At 45.2% G+C, this 20,000-nt stretch overlaps 1 protein-coding gene across 1 annotated transcript in view; it reads left to right on the top strand.

The window, feature by feature from the left end:
• col11a1a (collagen, type XI, alpha 1a) overlaps positions 1 to 20,000 on the top strand; it is an 86,350-nt gene that overhangs the window by 62,105 nt on the left and 4,245 nt on the right. The window contains exons 46-63 of the mRNA XM_065948716.1: positions 599 to 706; positions 2,470 to 2,523; positions 2,622 to 2,675; positions 2,827 to 2,880; positions 3,758 to 3,811; positions 6,678 to 6,785; positions 7,184 to 7,237; positions 7,501 to 7,554; positions 8,370 to 8,423; positions 12,665 to 12,718; positions 14,042 to 14,157; positions 14,408 to 14,458; positions 15,732 to 15,789; positions 16,647 to 16,757; positions 18,322 to 18,369; positions 18,468 to 18,503; positions 18,743 to 18,796; positions 18,889 to 19,135. Coding sequence (XP_065804788.1) covers positions 599 to 706; positions 2,470 to 2,523; positions 2,622 to 2,675; positions 2,827 to 2,880; positions 3,758 to 3,811; positions 6,678 to 6,785; positions 7,184 to 7,237; positions 7,501 to 7,554; positions 8,370 to 8,423; positions 12,665 to 12,718; positions 14,042 to 14,157; positions 14,408 to 14,458; positions 15,732 to 15,789; positions 16,647 to 16,757; positions 18,322 to 18,369; positions 18,468 to 18,503; positions 18,743 to 18,796; positions 18,889 to 19,135 — 1,369 coding nt within the window. The remainder of the gene's footprint in view (positions 1 to 598; positions 707 to 2,469; positions 2,524 to 2,621; positions 2,676 to 2,826; positions 2,881 to 3,757; positions 3,812 to 6,677; positions 6,786 to 7,183; positions 7,238 to 7,500; positions 7,555 to 8,369; positions 8,424 to 12,664; positions 12,719 to 14,041; positions 14,158 to 14,407; positions 14,459 to 15,731; positions 15,790 to 16,646; positions 16,758 to 18,321; positions 18,370 to 18,467; positions 18,504 to 18,742; positions 18,797 to 18,888; positions 19,136 to 20,000) is intronic.

The following is a 20,000-nucleotide window of genomic DNA, read 5'->3' as shown; positions in this document are numbered from 1 at the left end:
GCAGAAGATCCAGAGTTGGGATCTGAAAGTCCTCATACAGTCTGATCAGCTGATGCACGTTCAGTCTGGTCGCCTGGTGGCCTTTGTTCTGTTTAGTCAAGTCTCCATATAAAGAGGAATTGGCGCTCGTTTTTAGTGGTTCTAATAGATCAGCGTCACTCATTCAGCCCTGTACAATGCAGCAGTCTGACTGTCACCCTGCAGGGATAAATCACACCTAAAGAGACATGTTCAGAACAAATAATGTTATTAGTTTATTGTTTTATTTAGTCCACTCAGCCCTCTTCCCGCCAAGTCTCCACAAGCCCCCTATCGCCCCCTGATGACCCTACAGAAAAGCACTGCTTTAAAACAAAAAGAGACGAGGATACATTATTGATTTGAATAAACCCGAGGCTCAGTGTTTGAAGTCCTTAAGTCTTATATCTGCTTCATTACTGTGTTTATAAAACCTCTGGATACTCGAGGTTAGACCGTTTCTCAGGACTGGAGCAGGAAGGTCATTTCCTGCCCCTTCTCAAGAGGTCCTTTTATGAACATTAGATCATCTTAGATAGAAGAAGCTTATTGGGCATGTGTGTGTGTTTCTGATTCTCAGGGAGCAGATGGAGAGCCCGGTCCCAGAGGTCAGCAAGGGATGTTTGGACAGAAGGGAGATGAAGGATCCAGAGGATTCCCCGGACCCCCAGGTCCCATCGGTCTGCAGGTAAGACACACCGTACTGACACCGTACCTGGACTGTTTATCTGTCGGGGTGATGGCGCCCTGTAGCTGTCTCATTGCATCATCAGGAGGACCTCATTATAGTGGTATAAAAACATTATACACATATCCTGGTAGTTTTGCCGCCTACAGATCGTGTCTTGTACCCTCATCCTCCTCGCTCCGTGTCTGATCAGGAAATAAATGATCTCAAGTATAAAACATGCAGTAAAAAGTAACGGAGCAGTGCCGGTCATACAGCGGGTGTTGTCAACAAACTGTTGTCATGGAGACAGGACGTACGTTCAGCGCTTTTCTTCTCTGCGCACAAACGCTTCATGCAAGAGCTCCAGAGCGCAGAGTCAGCGCTTTCCTGCACAAACGCTAAGTGGACACGGGGCATGAGTGTCTCAGAGACAAAAACTACTTTTAGTGGACACACAAAATCGATGCATCGAGGATCATGTTGAACACACTTCAGATATTTTATGGTCGTATTAAATATTTAGACTAAATGTAGGAACAAATAAAAAAACAAAAATAAACATTTAAGATGCATCAGTTACCTTTTCAGTGATGAGGATATGAAGCGTGTGATTTAAAGGTAGATCAGCTTTATACAATAATGTGCACATTAACAAGTGTTACACTGAAACTAGTTTTAATGATGTTCGGTATCACTGCGATTATAATCTAACGATGTAGGACCTCCCCTCTCTGCGCTCTCTCATTAGTTAGTAATGATCACTTTTATTAGTAATCAGCGTCTTAAACTGAACACGTTCAGACTGTGTTGTGTACAGAGTGCTGCTCGCCGCTCCGAGGTGTGCTCTCCTGTCTCTGCAGGATCCCATTCAATGGGCTTTTAATTGGGAGTAATTCACTTCCCATCGCGATTCCATTAATGGCGTCGACTGACCTGCTTCGATAGTCATTTCCTCATCGAGCACATTTACCTCGCTGCATAATTAGAAGGCATGCTAACGACCTCAGACTGGAGGAGACCTTTCCTCAGATGAGATTTCTCAGCACAGCAGGAAGCAGCGTGCAGATACACACACCTTTGAGCACCCTTTGACTACACCCCAAAACAATGAGCACATCCTTTCATGTCGGGGCCATACATAGAAACATATAGAGCACACAGATGCGAGTCTTTGTTTGAGTTTTTTTGAAGCCGGTGCATGTAGAGCGAGCCGTTCTTTGATCTCCAACACCTTACAGCGATCCTGGAACAAGAACAGACACATACATAGAAGGCAGCGCAGGCCGCAGCAATTTAATCAGAGCAATTAGTGATAGAAATGTCAGGGATCAAACGAACGTATGAGGTCTCGAGCACGCTGCTGGTTTTAGCATGCACGACTGAGCTGCTCCTCTCGATGCTCTCACATGAATTCAGATTGGCCACAGACGGACCGCAGCCCCCTCCTTCACTGTGTGTTCTCTCCATCAGTGCTCTGTGCTCTGTTAAGTTTGTCTGGTTCATCTGGTAGCAGACATGTTCTGACCCCATTCAGCATATATTTACTGAATATTTCATCGAGCAGATAATAGGACTGGACTGCAGTTAAAAGATTCATTGATGCATGTTGCAGCCTGCAGATAACTTTAATATTTCAGGGCATGACTACAACGTATCCAAGCATCCAATCCGACGTCAGAGTCAGTCTGCAGTGAATTCAACAGAAACATTTCATTAATAAAGATGAAGAACATTTCTGATTCATCAGCGTGTAATTTGTTTATTCATTCTGTCGTCCTCAGGGGCTTCCTGGACCCCCTGGTGAGAAGGGAGAGAACGGAGATGTTGGCCCCATGGTGAGTTACACACCTGCTACCTGTAAACACTCTAGATACTCTAGATACTGTAGATACTCTCCTGACACACGCTAACAACTCTGTGTTTCTCTTTGCAGGGCCCTCCTGGTCCTCCTGGCCCCAGAGGTCCTCAGGGTCCAAGTGGAGCTGATGTACGTACGCCTCGTTGGAGATATGCGTTCACATGCAATAATGCATCCTTCATATAATTACACAGAATCAGTTTCATGTACATATCAAGTTAATCACCCCTCCCACGGTGACGGATAATGACTCACTTCCTCCATTTGTTTCCTGCTTCAGGGTCCTCAAGGTCCTCCAGGTGGTGTCGGCCCCATGGGCTCCGTGGGTGAGAAGGTAAGAGTCACATCATGGCACCCCTGGGCTTTTATTTTACCAGGAATATTGACACAGACAGCAGCGTTAACAGTGTCACACAGAGAACACAACACAGACCATGATCAGCAGAAACGACATCAGAGAATAAATTAGCAGCACTCTGCAGTTAGACTTGAACAGATACCGGTCGTAATATTCTTAATCCTTGTTTTTAAAACTATCCAAGCCAATAACACAATCTGGTTTAAGGTGACTCTGCAGCTCGGACTGAGATGAAGGAGCAAAAACTTCTTGGTTTAGTTCCAACTTATTTATGTTCAAACCTCAAAAGAACCAGAAGCTCATGTCCTCTCTGAGCGTGTGTCCTCACTGAGTGTGGTGTATAAAGTGTGATGAATTAATTCCTCTCATAAACACCTGTCCAACAAAACAGAGGTAGTTCTTAGTTTCAGTCGATAAAATAATTTATTTCAAAACATTCAACATTAAAAAAGCATCAAATCATTTTTACAACATCATAAGGAAGACTAACCTGTTGAGCCAGCATCTTTATGCTCCAGTTCCCTCTGCAGCTTCAGTCTGATCATTACAGACACGCGGGAAGCCGCCTGACCACAAGCTGCAACTCTGTTAACATCTGTTTTACAATCCGTTCAGCAAGAATCCTTCATTTTACGAGTGCGTCATAAATACTTAATGCTGCTCAGCTGAGTCTGGAGAGTGAAGTGGAAGTCTTAAAGAGGACACGTGGATTACCGTCACTTTTTTAAAAAAAGACTTAAGAGAGGTTATGATGTCATAATGAAGTGTTCTCAGGTGAAGGTGTGGCTGTAGAAGACATAGAGACGAGTGCAGGTTGACGCGTTCTGACTCTTGACTTTTTCTTCAACCACAGGGTGAACAAGGAGAGGCCGGAAACCCAGGACCTTCTGGAGAGCCTGGAACCGGGGTAAGTGAGCTCTGAATTAGTTTGGTACGGTTCACTCTGATCCAGCTTGCGTTTCCACAGCCAACCGTACGCTTACACATCACTAAATCACAGCAGCGTGACAGAGTGTAGCCCACCAATAAATCCAACAAAGAAGAAGATGACACAGTAAACTAAGATGATTCTGAGGAAGGTCTGCGTCTCCGAGGCAAAACACTAAAACAGCCTTGAAATGATTCTCTTCAAAACTGAAGGATATTCAAACATGGTGCATTTGTGTTTGGCCTTTTATTACCGCTGCTGCACAGGAAGTGATTATTCTTTCGACCAATCAAAAGACTGCAGTGTGCCTAGCTCCAACATTTAGGGTCGGATTGGTACGTTTGGCTCCCCAACAGAAGGGTAGCAAAAATGTAGTAAATCTGTACCATACTGAACCGGACTGAACCGGACCGCTTGGTGGATTGAGACCACCTTTCTAAGTCGCCTGGTTTTAAAGTCAGGCTGAATTTAAGACTTATTGGGCCAGATTTACTAAAGGTTTGCGTGTCTTAAAACGTGTGCAAACTTGATACCACCAGCAAAAAAAGTGCTATCTGATCTACTAACGGCGTGCAGTGAGGATTGCGTCTGTCAAATGAGCAAAACAACACGCATTGACCATTTAGTACGTTTGACTTAATGAATATTCAATCTGGGGCGTTTCTGCCCTAACGTGCAAAACACTGGGAGGAGAAAATGCAAACAAGTTAAGTTAGTACACACATTGTGATTTACCAAACCTGACAAAAACTGTGGTGATTGTGACGGTGTCTGTATTTAACACCTTTGAAAAGAACATGCTAACTCAGGAGACCAGTGTTACACACAACAGGCTGCTGTTATTGTAGTTAGGAGGAGACATAGGCACAACAAAAGAAGGCATACAGATCACGTTTTTCCCCACAAGTGTTTACATGTTTCAAATGACAGAAAAATAAATGGCATGCATTTCTTTTTTAAATTTGATTGAATATTCTAATCGTTAAGGAAGAGAAACACCATGATTAAACTACAGGCTATTGTTGCCATATATCCAAAGAAAACTGAACATTCACAGCCTCTGCATTGTATAGAATTTCAACATTGATATTTATGTCGTCCTATTTCCCTCTTTTCACCAACATTACATTTTAAACTGGGATTTCCTTTTTCTCTGGTCTTTGGTCTCTCCCCCCAGCTTGCCCCCTCCGGTGCACTCCTCTCCATAATGCGCTCGTCTCCTCCCTCTAAAGCTTCTGCTACTCTGTAGGACGCTTGGATTGGGGCACCTCACCACTGTTTGTACCCCTGTCTTCGATACCTTTTTCCAGGACATTTATATCTGACCCCACACAGCGCTGGCCAGCTGTCTGGTGCGCAACAACGGCCAGAGTGTAGAGCGCAGAGAACACAGTGTACACCTCCTGCGCAATGTATGACACTTCATTCTTAAGATTAAGAGAAGAAAAGATAGGCCCTGTTTAATATTTTCTTACAACCAAAATTTCTTTGTAATATTCAGATTTATCTCCTATAACTAGAAAGTATTGTGCGTTTATTTGCCTCTCCCACTAATACCTATTTTGCGCTTGCAGTCATCCTGCTTTCTGTCCAAACTATCCGTGATGTAAACCAGTAGAACACGCAAAAACCTAACTGAAATATTACCGCCTCCACAAGGTTTGCACCTGGTGTCATTCACGCAAATTTTCTTAGTAGATCACCTGCAAAACGCACACCAACCAAACGTGCAAACTTTTGGAGTGAACACACAATTTAGTACTCTTTAATTGGGAGCTTAGTAAATCTGGCCCACAGTGCGCTGTTAGTTGTGCAGGGTATGGAAGGCCAGGCGGCCGATCATGACCCCGATCAGCTGCTCTCATGCCGTCAGATACATTTCTGACATGTTTGATATTTTGGTTTGTACAACTGCATGCACGCACTCCTACTCGATTTCAGGGTGTGCATTAAAACACACTGTGAACAATGAGGTTTGACATGTGAGGAGTTCTGTTTCATAGACTCAGAGGAGGGTGTAGGAGAGAGGTTTGGAAGGTCCTCTGCAGGCGCATGTTTTCCTTTCATTTGAATTCCATTGTGGTGTTTGTTACTCTGAATAACCATCTCCACAAGCTGCTCTGTGTTGTTGCCATGCAGACGGAGATTTATGACACTTTGATTAGCTTTAACTTTTAGCAAACATCGCTGACGGCTCTATTAGCTGCCGCCTCATTTATCATTATTGAGGTTCAGCGGCAGATTGAAAAGATGGCCTCTCTGCGGAGGGAGGGGCAGAGCAGCGTGATTACAGGCATTCATAATTCACATTCACAGAGTCAGCGTGCAGCGTGCAGCTAAAGTCCCGTCAGGACAAACCCGTCCCTCACAGTGTATTTCACATGTTCTGATTGCTGATGATGAGCAGTATCTACTACCTTATTATTTTAAATCTCAGGGATGATGTCCATCACGCTGAAGGAGAAAAACATGCACTGTGTGATGTCATCGTATAAGATGAAGATAGGGTGCACATTAATTTTAAGTTGTTGTTCTCCATGTTCTTTACATAACACCTGTGTTTTCAACATCTGATGATGCATTTTTAAATCAGATGCCCAAAACCACCTCAACTGGCTCCTTTCGATACATCTATACGTCGGTTTAATAACTCAAAGAATGAAATCATCGTCAAAGGTATACCTTAGCATTTGAATGAGGACTTTAGAGAAACAGAAACTTGAGTCGTCACACTGAGATCATCTCGTCATTCTCTTCAGCCTCTGACTGCACATCTCATTTTAGCTCTAAAAAGAAATCTGTGGTACTGATCTAAAGATGTCCTCCTCCTTCTTCACCTCTGCAGGGACCTAAAGGAGAGAGAGGAGAGAAAGGAGAGGCCGGCCCCCCCGGATCTGCTGGACCTGCTGGAGCTAAAGGACCCCCCGGAGATGACGGTCCAAAGGGCAACCCTGTGAGTCACACAAATATTATTCTGAAAAAAGAAAGAGAATTTTTCTGCTCTCAGTTTCAAAGTGCAGCTTTAAAGGAAATGCTTCCACCCCTCCCCCTCCCTCTTCCTCCGCCCTTCAGCCTCGAGGCAGCCGTTTTCTCCTCGAACATACTCAAGAGCTAAAAAGCCTTTTTATTGAGCGAGATTATATTTTATGATTGCATGGTAATGGAAGGCAGTAAGGCCTTTTTCATGGATTTGCAGCATCATCATTAAGTCCATCAGACGGTCATGAGCAGGTTCAGCACAACCACATCACTGTCTGCATTACCCAGCATGCCCCGAGTACCTGTACCCGGGGAAATGATGTCTCAGTTATCTGTCTCCCTCTCTCATGCATCTCAATCCTCTCCTCACAGGGTCCTGTTGGATTCCCCGGAGACCCCGGCCCCCCTGGAGAGCCTGGTGTAGCTGTAAGTATGACGTCATGAAGAAATGTGTCACCTTATGGACCCAAACACTCCTCCTCTGAACCAGAGGAAGATCCAGTTTGAATGTTTAGACTTTTTGAGTTTTTCCTCCCTCAGATTTAATTTATGAACTGATAAATGTTCTCCAAATCGGACAGATGTCTTTGTCATCTTATTAATGTTCAATTAAAGATTCTGATATTGACAGGTTTCTATGGATACTTTAAACGACAGCATGATCTAACGAACGCTTCTTTCTGTTTCAGGGCACTGACGGAGAATCAGGAGAGAAGGGAGAGGATGGAGAGAGCGGTCAACCGGTGAGTTTCACATTATTCAGTTTTTATATCGTGTTCTCTTATTGTTCTTACTGTAAACGTCTCTCGTTTGCTTCTTTGTTCACGTTATTATGGGCCGTGTTATCCTGCTCTCGGTGCAGGACTAATCCCCCCCCGCCCCCCTTGGGGCATTAAAGGTTTCGATCAGTCCATCCATGAATCACTGGTTTGTGTGCAGTAAACGCTGTACTGAAATCTCTTCAGGTTCATTCGTGGTCTTTACCCGGACTGGACTGATCTGGTTTGCAGATTCATTAAGAGTGATTAGAAATAAGAGCTCAACACTTGAGGTGCTGGCTCGGTGTGTGGAACAACAGATCTCTGCTGTGGTTCATGTTTATGGATGTAGATGAGGTTAGACAAACACGCCGAGCGTTTTATTTACTGTCTTTTTGTTAATGAGCAGAAACGATAGAGAAGAAAATAATGTTGTCAAAGCTGATTAAAGATGAAACACATGGGGCATCGGGTCAGCCTAGTGGTTATGTTGAGTATCCCGTGCAGAGGCAGTGGGTTCAAATCTGACCTCACTATCTCCGCCTTACATTTCCTGTTTTTCTCCAGCAAACCTTATGATAGCTTGATAGTAAAGGTGTGTCGGTGTGCAGGACTTCAGGCAGAGCAGCGAGCTCTCCTCCTCAACTGACGACACACAGTCTCGGTAATCGTCCTCTCGACAGATGTAAGAGATTCAGTGAAGCGTTCGGCACACTGATCCAAACGTGCATCAGCAGTGACTCGTTAGAAACAACGACTTGTTTTATCGTCTCTGTGTAAATGTTCTCTCTCGTTTTCAGGGACCTCCAGGTCCATCAGGAGAAGCCGGACCACCTGGACCACCTGGCAAAAGGGTAAGTCTGCAGCCTCTTTGTGTGTGTGCGAGCGTCAGAGGGGACGTGTTGTTGTCTGTGGTGTTGTTTTATCAGAGTGGATTTGATGTGAAACGTCTTACCGAACCAAAGTTTTCATCAGAACAAGAAGTGAGAAAGTTTGAGCCGGTTTTCAAACTGAGAGAGTCTGTGCAGCTTTCCCACTCCACTTCTCAACAGTTCAATCTTGGCAGTAAAGCAGCACAGATTCATTTTCATTAAAAGCAGAGTGGGGAAAACAAAGTGGGAGATTTAAGGGGTCAAGGCGTGGTGAAGAAATCCGCCCCAAAGCCTTTAGAGAAACGAGCAGCGCCATGTGAAAAATCATGAATCTTTTTTTCTATTTCTGAGTGAGAAATTGAAAAGGCTTACCGAAGAATAGCTGGAAAAAAAAGGGACTCGTTTACGTCCTCGCTGCAGAACGAAGAGAGAGAGAGGAGAGAGGGAGAGAGAGAGGAGAGAGGGAGAGAGAGAGGGAGAGAGAGAGAGAGAGGGAGAGAGAGAGAGGAGAGAGGGAGAGAGAGAGAGAGAGAGAGAGGGAGAGAGAGAGGGAGGGAGAGAGAGAGAGAGAGAGAGAGAGCAGCTCTGACACGTTATTGATCCACAGCTGTTTGACTGACAGCAGCAGCAGAAACAAAGGAATAACACAACGTGGTGGAGCTGTTAAGAGGTGATGAGAGGAGAGAGGGAAGGCTTTTCATTTAACCCTTCAAACTCAATTCTTTATTCTGGAGTCATTTCATGGAGAACACTCAAAACTAAACAACCTTCACTCAGAGGTTAGGAGGACGTTAACTATGATCAAAACCTGTTTCTGAACTCTTCACGAGTTAGAAGAAGAAACCGTCTTCATTATTGTTTGTGCTCATCAGGATATCATCAAATGATTTATAACCTCGGCATGTTCTCCCTGTGCATGCCTAGGTTCTCTCCTGGTACTCCGGCTTCCGGTGAAGCAGTTGTGGCGATTCATCGAGAATTACTCGGCATATAATAATAATAATAATAATGCATTTTATTAATAGGCGTCTTTCAAAGCACTCAAGGCCGCCTCACCAAGCAGAGATGAAAGTAGAGTAAGATCATTGATGAGACAGGATGGAGAATGATCAGTTTAAAAAGATGACATTTAAATATGTCGAGATAGTCAGTGTTATGGATGTCTGATGGGAGGGACTGCCAGGAGCAGGGGGCCGAGCGGCTGAAGGCTCTGGACCCCCTGGTGGTCAGGCGGGGGATCGGTGCGGGCAGGCGGGTGATCAGAGAGAGAGAGAGAGAGAGAGAGAGAGAGAGGGTTTTTCTTTCTGCTGCAGATAAAAAAAATCCTCTGACTCTTATAATTTACTTTTTTTAAATTTCAGTTGGATTAAGCAAAGAACAAACTGCCACTGTTGAGTCAGTCATCAAAGGGTTAATGAGTTGATTGTGATACGATCGTCATCACCGTCACGCTTCACTGGAGGAACTTCTCAAGGTTAAAAAACAGAGACAAAGATGATGGCCTTTTTGTTGAAAGTCCGTTGTCACTCCGTCGCGTAAAGAGATCGTCTGCATGCTGCGTGCGGCGTGCAGACGTCACAAAATCAAATCCTGAAAGCCGCGCACATCCGAGATGGAACATTTCCATATTTCCAATATGATGTGAGGCTCCGGGTCCACATGAAAATGAGCAGCTATTCTCCTGGACCTGAAAGAAAAGTCACAATCTGAAGAAGGAGAGAGAGAGAGAGAGAGAGAGAGAGAGAGAGCATTTCAAAGAGACTCCCGGGCTCGCTCTAACGGGAGAAGAAAACACACCATGCATCTGAAACCGTCCTGATTGCTTCTCTAATGTGTCTGATGAAATTTACATTCTGAGCATTTAGCACGGTATCAGCACATGCTGCACCTAAGTGGCCCGGGGATTATGGGTAGGAAAAGGGGCTCCTTTATCTCACACTGGGCTTTAATCACAGAGAGAAAGAAAGTGGGACCTGAGATGATCCCTGACAGCTCGCTCTGCTGAATACTGAACTCAGCCGGCGCTCTTTAGGATCTTTTGCCCCTTTTTTTTGTGTATTCTCAGCGTTTTTTCCTGCAGAATATTGCAGAACTCCATAAATCTCTTCAGTGAGCACGACCTCACAAGTGAGCAGAGCTGCAGAGCGAAAACCATGCTTCTTAAAAAAACACAAAAAGAAACATTTTAAACTTATTTAATCGTCTTTACTTTAAGTTCAGGTCGCTGATTAACCTTCTCTGTGTCAGTACCTGGGAGCACATTCATCTAAAGGACACGTTTTCATAGAACGCTCTCTGCAGGTCTCTCTCTGCAGGGATCATCTCTGTCATGTCATGTGTCTGTCACACACTTAGAATAACTACCGGAGCCTGTCAGGGACAAAAACAACAGCTTTGAGCGGATGCTTTTACTCTGAAAGAAGCTCGGCTGATTCTGCTTCTATTAGTCATTCAGATTAAAAAAACAGGACCCAGGTGCCTGAATGCCTGAATGCTACATGAACTTCTTATCCTGTAGTTGTATGAAGACGACCAAACTTTTCCAATGACCCTGAAGCAGCTGAGCAACCTGTAAAGAAGACCGTCTGTAAACAATGACTCTGTAAATCATGCTACGACTGAAACCACTTCTCTGTGCTGATGAAGAGCCGGCCTCTTGGCCACCAGGCAGAGCTACACGTCAGGAGAAGATAAAAGCTCGGGACGGGAGGCGAGCTCACATTATAGGCCCTCAGTCAACAGCACTCGAGCCGCAGTCGGCCAGATGAGAGTGGAATCTGTATGGAGAGGCCTTTTTGAAGAGGGACGGCTGGAGGTGGAGTTGAAAGAAATCATTGTGAGGCTGAGAGATCCTGACCAGAAAGACAAGATGACCTGCCAGCCGCCGCACGACTGATGAAGGCTGTGTGTGTGTGTGTGTGTGTGTGTGTGTGTGTGTGTGTGTGTGTGTGTGTGTGTGTGTGTGTGTGTGTGTGTGTGTGTGTGTGTGTGTGTGTGTGTGTGTGTGTGTGTGTGTGTGTGTGTGTGTGTGTGTGTGTGTGTGTGTGTGTGTGTGTGTGTGTGTGTGTGTGTGTGTGTGTGTGTGTGTTCAAACCAGACAAAGCCTCGTCCGAGTCACTCAAATGGATCCTGACATAACTGAAGTGTTGCACATTCAAGGGCGCTGCAGCCGTCCCCGTTCAGAGAAAGAATCCAGCGAATGAGATCTCATAAATAAACGGTATCGCCAAGAGTCTGAAAACAGCTCTGCCTGGAGTCATTAGTCATCATATGAAGAGGAATACCACATTTGTTTTGTTAAACCTGGGCCTGGTTTTTACATATTTTGTTCGTTAAATGCACAATGAGAAGTAGAAAGCTGGAAATGTGTCAGTAGTTATGAAACAGGATGTAACGTTTTCCTTCAGGATAAGTCCTTCATTATTCTGATCTTCTGGAAATCATGGAAATGATCCCGACAGAGACAGGGATGATGTTTTTCTGTAGAGTCACTCTCATCCTCCAATCACAGCTGCTGCTGCTGCTCTACATCTGCCCTGATTGGTTGGGATTTGTGCTTTAAAATGTTGTGTTGGATCCTCAGTAATCATCGCACTAACCACAAACTCGAACGGTTACGATCTTGAATCGGGATTAGTCGCTAAATTTCAATAGTTCATCACCATTATTTTGCATTTCAAAATAAAAGTAGTTAGGCTTTTATTTTGAAGGTTTGTTCAGTCTTAAGCTGAGCGTACGTGCTAAATGGAGAGAGCGCTCCAGAGCGGTTGGGGGTACCCCTCATGGTGACCCAGAAAGACGAGATGAGATACTTAATGGTGATTGTTTGTGTTGGTGGTAACCGTCCGAGCAGCAGAGGAAAAGATAAACAAACAAAATCAAACAACATGCAGAAAATAAAATAAATATAAAGTGTCTGTTTGACATGTTGCTGCAGACTTCAGGTTCATTAGTGAAGATTTCACTGACATACATTTATTTTTACTTCCTCCAAATCGATGTGAAGGGTGGCTGATGAACCATTACATGTTTGTTCTGTGTGTGTGTGTGTGTGTGTGTGTGTGTGTGTGTGTGTGTGTGTGTGTGTGTGTGTGTGTGTGTGTGTGTGTGTGTGTGTGTGTGTGTGTGTGTGTGTGTGTGTGTGTGTGTGTGTGTGTGTGTGTGTGTGTGTGTGTGTGTGTGTGTGTGGAAATGCTAACTCAGTGTCCTGTCATCCTCCTCAGGGACCCCCGGGGGCTGCTGGTTCTGAGGGCAGGCAAGGAGAGAAGGGCGCAAAGGTAACAAAATCAATTCATCCGACGCACACAGTCGATCCGTCTCAGCCGGTTCCTCCATCCCCCTCCCACCTCAGTCCTCTCATTGTTCCCCCTCTCGAATTAAAAAACACAGGGGTAATTTAATTTCCTTTGCAGATTAGATGGAAATTTATGGACGCTGCATCTTTGAGTGAAACTCTTTTGTTTCTTGCATTGTGCTGCAGCTCAAGAACGACAAAAGGAGAGAACTCTTTTATGTCTCGCCCTCAGGTGTTCACACTCAGCATGCTTTTTTAATTTGAATCAGGGCCAAATAAAGTCCTCCGAGACTCTACGTCCCCACAGAGATCCCTACATATGATCTGTGACTTTAATGCAGAGGCAGATTTAGAGAATAATTTACCTTAAAGAGACACCTCTCTGCTCAGTCAGTAGGCGTGAAACTTTAAGTGCAAATCGTCCTTGAGTTTGTGCTTAAAAACCTGAATCTTAAATTTCTCAAAGTAGGATGTGCAGCAGCACTCTGAGCTTGTCATAAATTCAGTGAAGTAGTTAGCAGCTCTTTGCAGTAAGCCTGTAATCTGGTAAACAGCTCGCAGCGCAAACGTGACTCCTGTTTTCATGAGCTCCGTCTTGTCTCTGTGAATACTGATGTGTCTGAAATTACTGCTGGTCATTGTGGCACCGTTTGATCCCAGGACATGCTAACGTTCCTCGAAATGAAACTTAGCAGCACATCGAGTTCTGCGTCCATTTGAAGTCGTCATGTAATGAGCACGATGCTTCTTTGTAATTCACATTGCAGTGATTCAAGACTCGGCTGTTGTCTTTCTGTCCCTTATTAACTCAACACACTCTGCATCAAAAACAACCTGCAGCCTCCAAATCCAATGAAGATACACCGAACCTTTATGCAGCTTACACGTTCCTCATGCTCAAGATACTGGGATATTGACACACACACACACACACACACACACACACACACACACACACACACACACACACACACACACACACACACACACACACACACACACACACACACACACACACACACACACACACACACACACACACACACCACACACCTACCTCTACTCTCTCCCCATTAGTGTCTCCCCCTTAGGTTAATTGAATAATTTCACTCCTTTGTATTTGTTCAACAGAGTGACATTAAAAGTCTTGAACAGCTGATCTGAATTGTTCAGAAATTAAAATCCAAAGGAACAAATATTTGCAGCTTTAATCCCAAACTCTGAAAACCTTCACAAGGAGACCCCCTTTTCTCAGGTACAGTCAGCTTAAATAGTTTTGCTTTTGTCACAATTTCTCTCCACACAGGGTGAGGCCGGTTCTGAGGGTCTGCAGGTAAAAACCGGACCAGTCGGACCTCAGGGACCTTCAGGAAAGCCCGGTCCAGAGGGTCTGCGAGGAATCCCCGGCCCTGTGGTAAGTCTGTACACTCTGAAAATACACACACACACACACACACACACACACACACGCTGCTAACACATGATGATAGACTTCATGGAATAATCAATACCTCCATTTGGCTCCGACTTCAGCTTGCTTGTTTATTCCAGCACGCTTTTTTTTCCTCTGTTTGGGGCGATTAATCATCGAGCGGATGCGCAGAAAATCGATGCCAGGCAGCAGGAAATACAGCCGCTGTAATGTTCACTAATATTGAACGTCTTTTCTCAGGGGAGAACAAGGACTGCCCGGAGCGCCTGGACAGGACGGTCCACCTGGCCCCAATGGTTAGTATTCTGAAGACCTCCCTGTGAACAGCTACCGGCTGTGAGCTTTACTGTTTCATCTCTGACAGAGCGAGGACACGAGCCCTCTCCAAAAGAACCAAAATGATCCGAGTATTTGAATGTGATCTGTCACAGGTGCCAATGGGGCAAACACATTGGACTTGTGAAGTTTCTATAAATAAGACATGTTATTTATCTATTTATCCATTAAGGATTTGAGATTTTTCAGTTTGTAGAGATTCCTCTAAATAATCATGAGACATGTTGTATAAAATCCTGCAGGTGTTGTTTGTGTCTTTGAAGAATACCAATGTTTCATTACTCTGCATGGTTCTCAACCTTTGTGCCTTTGAGTCTAAAAGTTAATTAAAAAAGATCTTACCTGTTAGGGGGCGCTGCTAACCTAGTGGTTAGAGCGCTGTGCCCCATGCGCGGCGGCTGTAGTCCTCCAAGCAGGTGGTCGCGGTTCAAATCCAACCTGTGGCTCCTCTCCTGCATGACATCCCTCTCCTCTCTCCCTCTCTCTCTCTCTTTCTCTCCCTCCCTCCCCTCCATCTCTCTCTCTCTGTCTCTTTCCTCCCTCTCCTTCTCTCTCCCTCCCTCCTCTCTCCCTCCCTCTCCCTCCCTCCATCTCCTCTCTCTCTCTCTCTGTCTCTCTCTCTCTCTGTCTCTCTCTCTCTCTCTGTCTCATCTCTCTCTCTCTCTCCCTCTCTCTCTCTCTCTCTCTCTCTCCCTCCCTCTCTCTCTCTGTCTCTCTCTCTCCCTCCCTCTCTCTCTCCCTCTCTCTCTCTCTCTCTCTCCCTCTCCCTCTCTCTCTCTCTCTCTCTCTCTCTCTGTCCATCTCCCTCTCTCTCTCCCTCCCTCTCTCTCTCTCTCTCTGTCTCTCTCTCTCCCTCTCTCTCTCTCTCTCTCTCTCTCTCTCCCTCTCCCTCTCCCTCTCTCTCTCTCTCTCTCAGTCTCTCTCTCTCTCTCTCTCCCTGGTTTCTGACTGCATCCTCTGTCCTGTCTCTCCAATAAAAGGCACAAAAAGTCTGAAATTAACTCTCTCTTGTTTCTCTTAGTTTAGTGTTTCTTCCATCAGTCACATTTGTAATCTCTCAGTTCTGTGTTTTTTCTCTTCCTATGATTGATGATTTTTCAGCCTTTTCTTGTGTTCTCTTTCATGTTTCTTCACTTTGTGCTTAAGTTCTCTTCAAACCGTCCTGTCCGTCTTTTTTTGTGAGTTTTCTCTCTGTGTCAAATTGATTTATAACTCGCTCTTTTGTTGTTCAGGGTCCTCCCGGCCTGCCTGGTCTGAAAGGTGACCCTGGCTCTAAAGGTGAAAAGGTGAGTGTTGCTCTATTTCTCTTCGGCTGTTTCATTTTCTCGACCTCAAATCGGCTGAAAGAAGACAAACCTGAAAACACTGAAGCTCTGTGATCTCGCACAAAGCCTCCACGGCTGCTCAAACATTTAGAAGGCGGACATCTTTGAGCAGCACAAAGCAGCGTTAGAACCACAGCGGGCTGGTGTTAAACATTAAGGAAACAAAATTAGTTTTTCTCTGTAATGAAAATGCGTCTGAATGTGATGTATCACTCTGATCCGTCTCATCTCGCTCCTTTCTTCACGGTGCCCTCACATTTTCATCTGAGATATAACGCTGCTCAGACAGCACGCATTACTCTGTCTAATTCTCCTCACACACACACACACACACACACACACACACACACACACACACACACACACACACACACACACACACACACACACACTCATGATGATGGCTGCAGAGAGGCAGGTTAAAGGAACACAATGGAGGGGCGGCGTGTTTTAAACGCTGTGACATCAGCCGCCTGCTTCGAGCTGGTTTCAGAGTCGCCCCCTTTGTGTTGTAGATTGTTGTTGAGTTTTTTTTTTCCGTCTGATCAGGAGAGACGTTTCAAATCATTTTTCTTTCATGAATAAACTCTTGAACGTCCCCTGAAGAACCCCTCCAGAACGAGGACACGATGAACTCAAAAGGAGAGAATGAGACTTTTTAAATTTAAAACAAGACGTGGATAAGTGTCTGAACATTTTCTAACAAGCCAAACATCGCCTACGCCTCGTCTTTGCAGGAGCTTTAAAGTCTGAAGATCACAAAAGTTCCTGCTGTCGTGTCTGATTGTCCTCTGTGCTCATTTGTCATCGTCCTGCAGGGTCACCCCGGTCTGATCGGTCTTATCGGACCTCCCGGCGAGCAAGGAGAGAAAAGGAGACCGAGGGTCTGCCCGGGACCTCAAGGTTCCCCCGGAGGCAAGGGCGACAGTGTAAGTAAAAAATGACTCTGTTACTGTGCTGGTCCTTGGGTTGTGTGACCCGTTACCTCACTCCATTTTTCACACCGCTCTGCCCCCGCCCGCTCGGTGGCTGCAGGTCTCAACACCCACATTTATTTACTGCTGACTGAAAGTGTCACAACAACACATCCCCCTCCTCATGTTTCTTAATGATTGTGTAAAGTTGGCTTAAAGGTTTACTGAGTTCTTTATTTGTCTCCCCCTTTTGAATAGATCTGTATTAGACTCCCAGGCTGCGATGAACTCTTGATACCACCAGAGGAGATATGTTAGAGTCGTAGAAATAAGATACTAGTCTCTGTAAAGGATCTGTCTACTTGCTAAGGAAGCCGTAATAAAAGCAGTCGACGGATCTCTCTCTCTCTCTTAAAGGACTGATGAAGCCTTCATCCATTTTAAAACAAACATTCAGAGTGAATCTTCTGCTCGTCTGTCCTGCCCGTGGCCCTCAGCCCGCCCTGACTCGCTGATTTAAGGTGAAGGCTTAGATGAAGCATCTGAGATTAGGTCTAATGAAATCCTCATGCCCCCCTTTCAGCCTCAGCAGAATCCTCTCTCAGAATCCTCAAAGGGTCGAGGTGAAAATGTTTTGCAGATGAAATTGAGCTTCCTGAATGTGAATTCATAAAAGAGGACCAATCAGAGCTCTCTGTTTGCTTTTCTCTTCATGGCTGAAATCAAGTTTTCATCTTGAACTCCTTTAAAGCCTTCATACTAAATAAACCAAGGTTGGATTTTACATAACCGTCAGCATCAAACACGAGAAAGAAACACGATCCAAACTTAAAGGAGCAATATGTAACTCTGACCCCTAGTGTTTAAAATGAGTACTGCAGTCTAAATTCTAATACATTGTAGAGAGCTGTCTCCCCCCCTCCCCATCGCCCTCCCACCCCCCTCCTCTCTAGAGTGGATGTTTCACACAGGTCACCATGTGGTGGACACTGAAGCTTCAGTGTTTATCCAGCTCTGCATGGGTCTGTAAACCTTTCTGTGTTCTAACCTCTCCTCCATTTTTCAAAAGCATCTCCAATATTGATCCTAGTTTGAGTCCTTCTCCCTTATTATGTCCAAATCATCAAAGGAAACTATGATAACACGTTGGGTTCAACAAATGAGGGGCGGAGCTGAGCGAATTGGATGTTTATGCACACTGTCATGTCAAATTACTTGAATGTGGGCGGAGCCTAAGATATGTAAATTAAATGTTTCCAGGCACGCCCACACACCGCCTGGATAAATTCTCATAACAACAACATGGTTTTCTAACAGCGATGATCGTTTTCTTCTTTTTCAAACGCTGGACGACAACTTTAACTTTTATTTGTTTAAAATTTTTCAAACCAAACTTCACGATTCCTTTGATTAAAACCTTCAGACCTCAGAGTCCGAGCCTCTGTTGTTATATATCTGTTCTCCTCATGAACTCCTCGGCCTTTATATTCTAACGTTTTCTCTCATTATTCTAGCCCTCACTATCTATCTTTTATCTTGGCGTTTTCTTTCATTCATGTCTGACTTCTTTCATCATCAGGGTATCGGTGGATCTTCTGGTCCTCTCGGTCCCCCAGGCCCCCCCCCGGTCTGCCTGTAAGTCTGTCACTGACTCCCTCGCTCATTAAAATTCAACACGTATGATGGAGCGATTTGATTAAACTGCCGTGCTTTCTTCTCCTGCAGGGTCCTCAAGGTCCCAAGGGATCCAAGGGTTCAAGTGTGAGTTCCATCAGCGTTTTTAAGGAGTGGGGCGTGTGTGTGTGTGTGTGTGTGTGTGTGTGTGTGTGTGTGTGTGTGTGTGTGTGTGTGTGTGTGTGTGTGTGTGTGTGTGTGTGTGTGTGTGTGTGTGTGTGTGTGTGTGTGTGTGTGTGTGTGTGTGTGTGTGTGTGTGTGTGTGTGTGTGTGTGTGTGTGTGTGAAATATCTGTCGTCTAATGAGTCCCTCTTCTGGTTTCTCAGGGTCCTGCTGGAGCTAAAGGAGACACTGGTACCATCGGTCCTCCTGGTCCTCCTGTGAGTTTTTAACACCTACCCTCCTTCCTTTGTTTCCTTCCTTACCCTCAGGTGTCGTTCTTAAACCCATATTTTCCTCCTCCGCCCTACAGGGCCCCCCAGGCGAGGTGATCCAGCCCCTGCCCATCCAGTCCCCGAAGAAGACCAAGCGCTCGAGCGACGTTCAGTCAGACGCAGCCTCCAACATCATGGACTACGGCGAGGGCATGGAGGACATCTTCGGCTCACTCAACAACCTCAAGCAGGACATCGAACGCATGAAGTACCCGATGGGAACGCAGAACAACCCGGCCAGGACGTGCAAAGACCTGCAGCTCTGCCACCCCGAGTTCCCCGACGGTAAGATCAGTCACAGGAGGAGTGAAGATTGGATAGTAAAGAAACAGTTTCAAACACCTCATTATATATGAGAAACCACTGTACAGCAGAAAAGAGCAACTTAAAGGAGCAGTATGTAACTCTGACACCTAGTGGTTAAAATGAGTACTGCAGTCTAAATTCCCATAACCCTAACCATCATAGAGAGCTGTCTCCCCCCGCCCCCTCCCCTCTAGAGTCCATGCTCACACAGGTCACCATGTGGTGGACACTGAAGCTTCAGTGTTTATCCAGCTCTGCATGGGTCTGTAAACCTTTCTGTGTTCTAACCTCTCTCCATTTTTCAAAAGCATCTCCAATATTGATCCTAGTTTGAGCACGTTTCTGCTCGTGGAGCTTATTAGAAACATGCAGAGGCTTTTTAGGTCGGGTACAATACACTTCTATCTGAACCACTTCTCTTGGACCGCTTCCATCGCTGCAACACCTGTTGACCTGATAACTGCTCTCATATCTGACAAACCGAGGGGTGTCCAAAACCGCTGTGTGGGGGGGCCTTAAAACCGCCTACCTTCTCTGGTCCAAACACAAAAAGGATCGTCCCTTAATATTTACAGTCATCAAAACATCGATACTCTCTTTGTCGGCTTTGGTTTTAATGGTCACGGTTTTATTCTCAACCAATTCTGAACTTCTTAGTTTGAAAAACAGATTTTGAACATTGCTTGTAGAAATATTCTGTAGTATCGACGTTAGAGCTTTCATTTTTCTCCCTTTGGTGTCTTTATTTTGTCTCGTCCGGGTAAATAAGTTCCCCCCGTCAGCCTTCGGCCCCTCAGTTCTGATAAAGCTGCTATTTGCCACATTACGTGTCCGTTTAGCTTAA

This window comes from Labrus bergylta, chromosome 20 (assembly GCF_963930695.1).
Source record: "Labrus bergylta chromosome 20, fLabBer1.1, whole genome shotgun sequence".
Taxonomy (NCBI): Eukaryota; Metazoa; Chordata; class Actinopteri; order Labriformes; family Labridae; genus Labrus; species Labrus bergylta.
The sequence above is the reverse complement of the archived record's forward strand: the minus strand, read 5'-3'. Positions and strand labels throughout refer to the sequence as shown.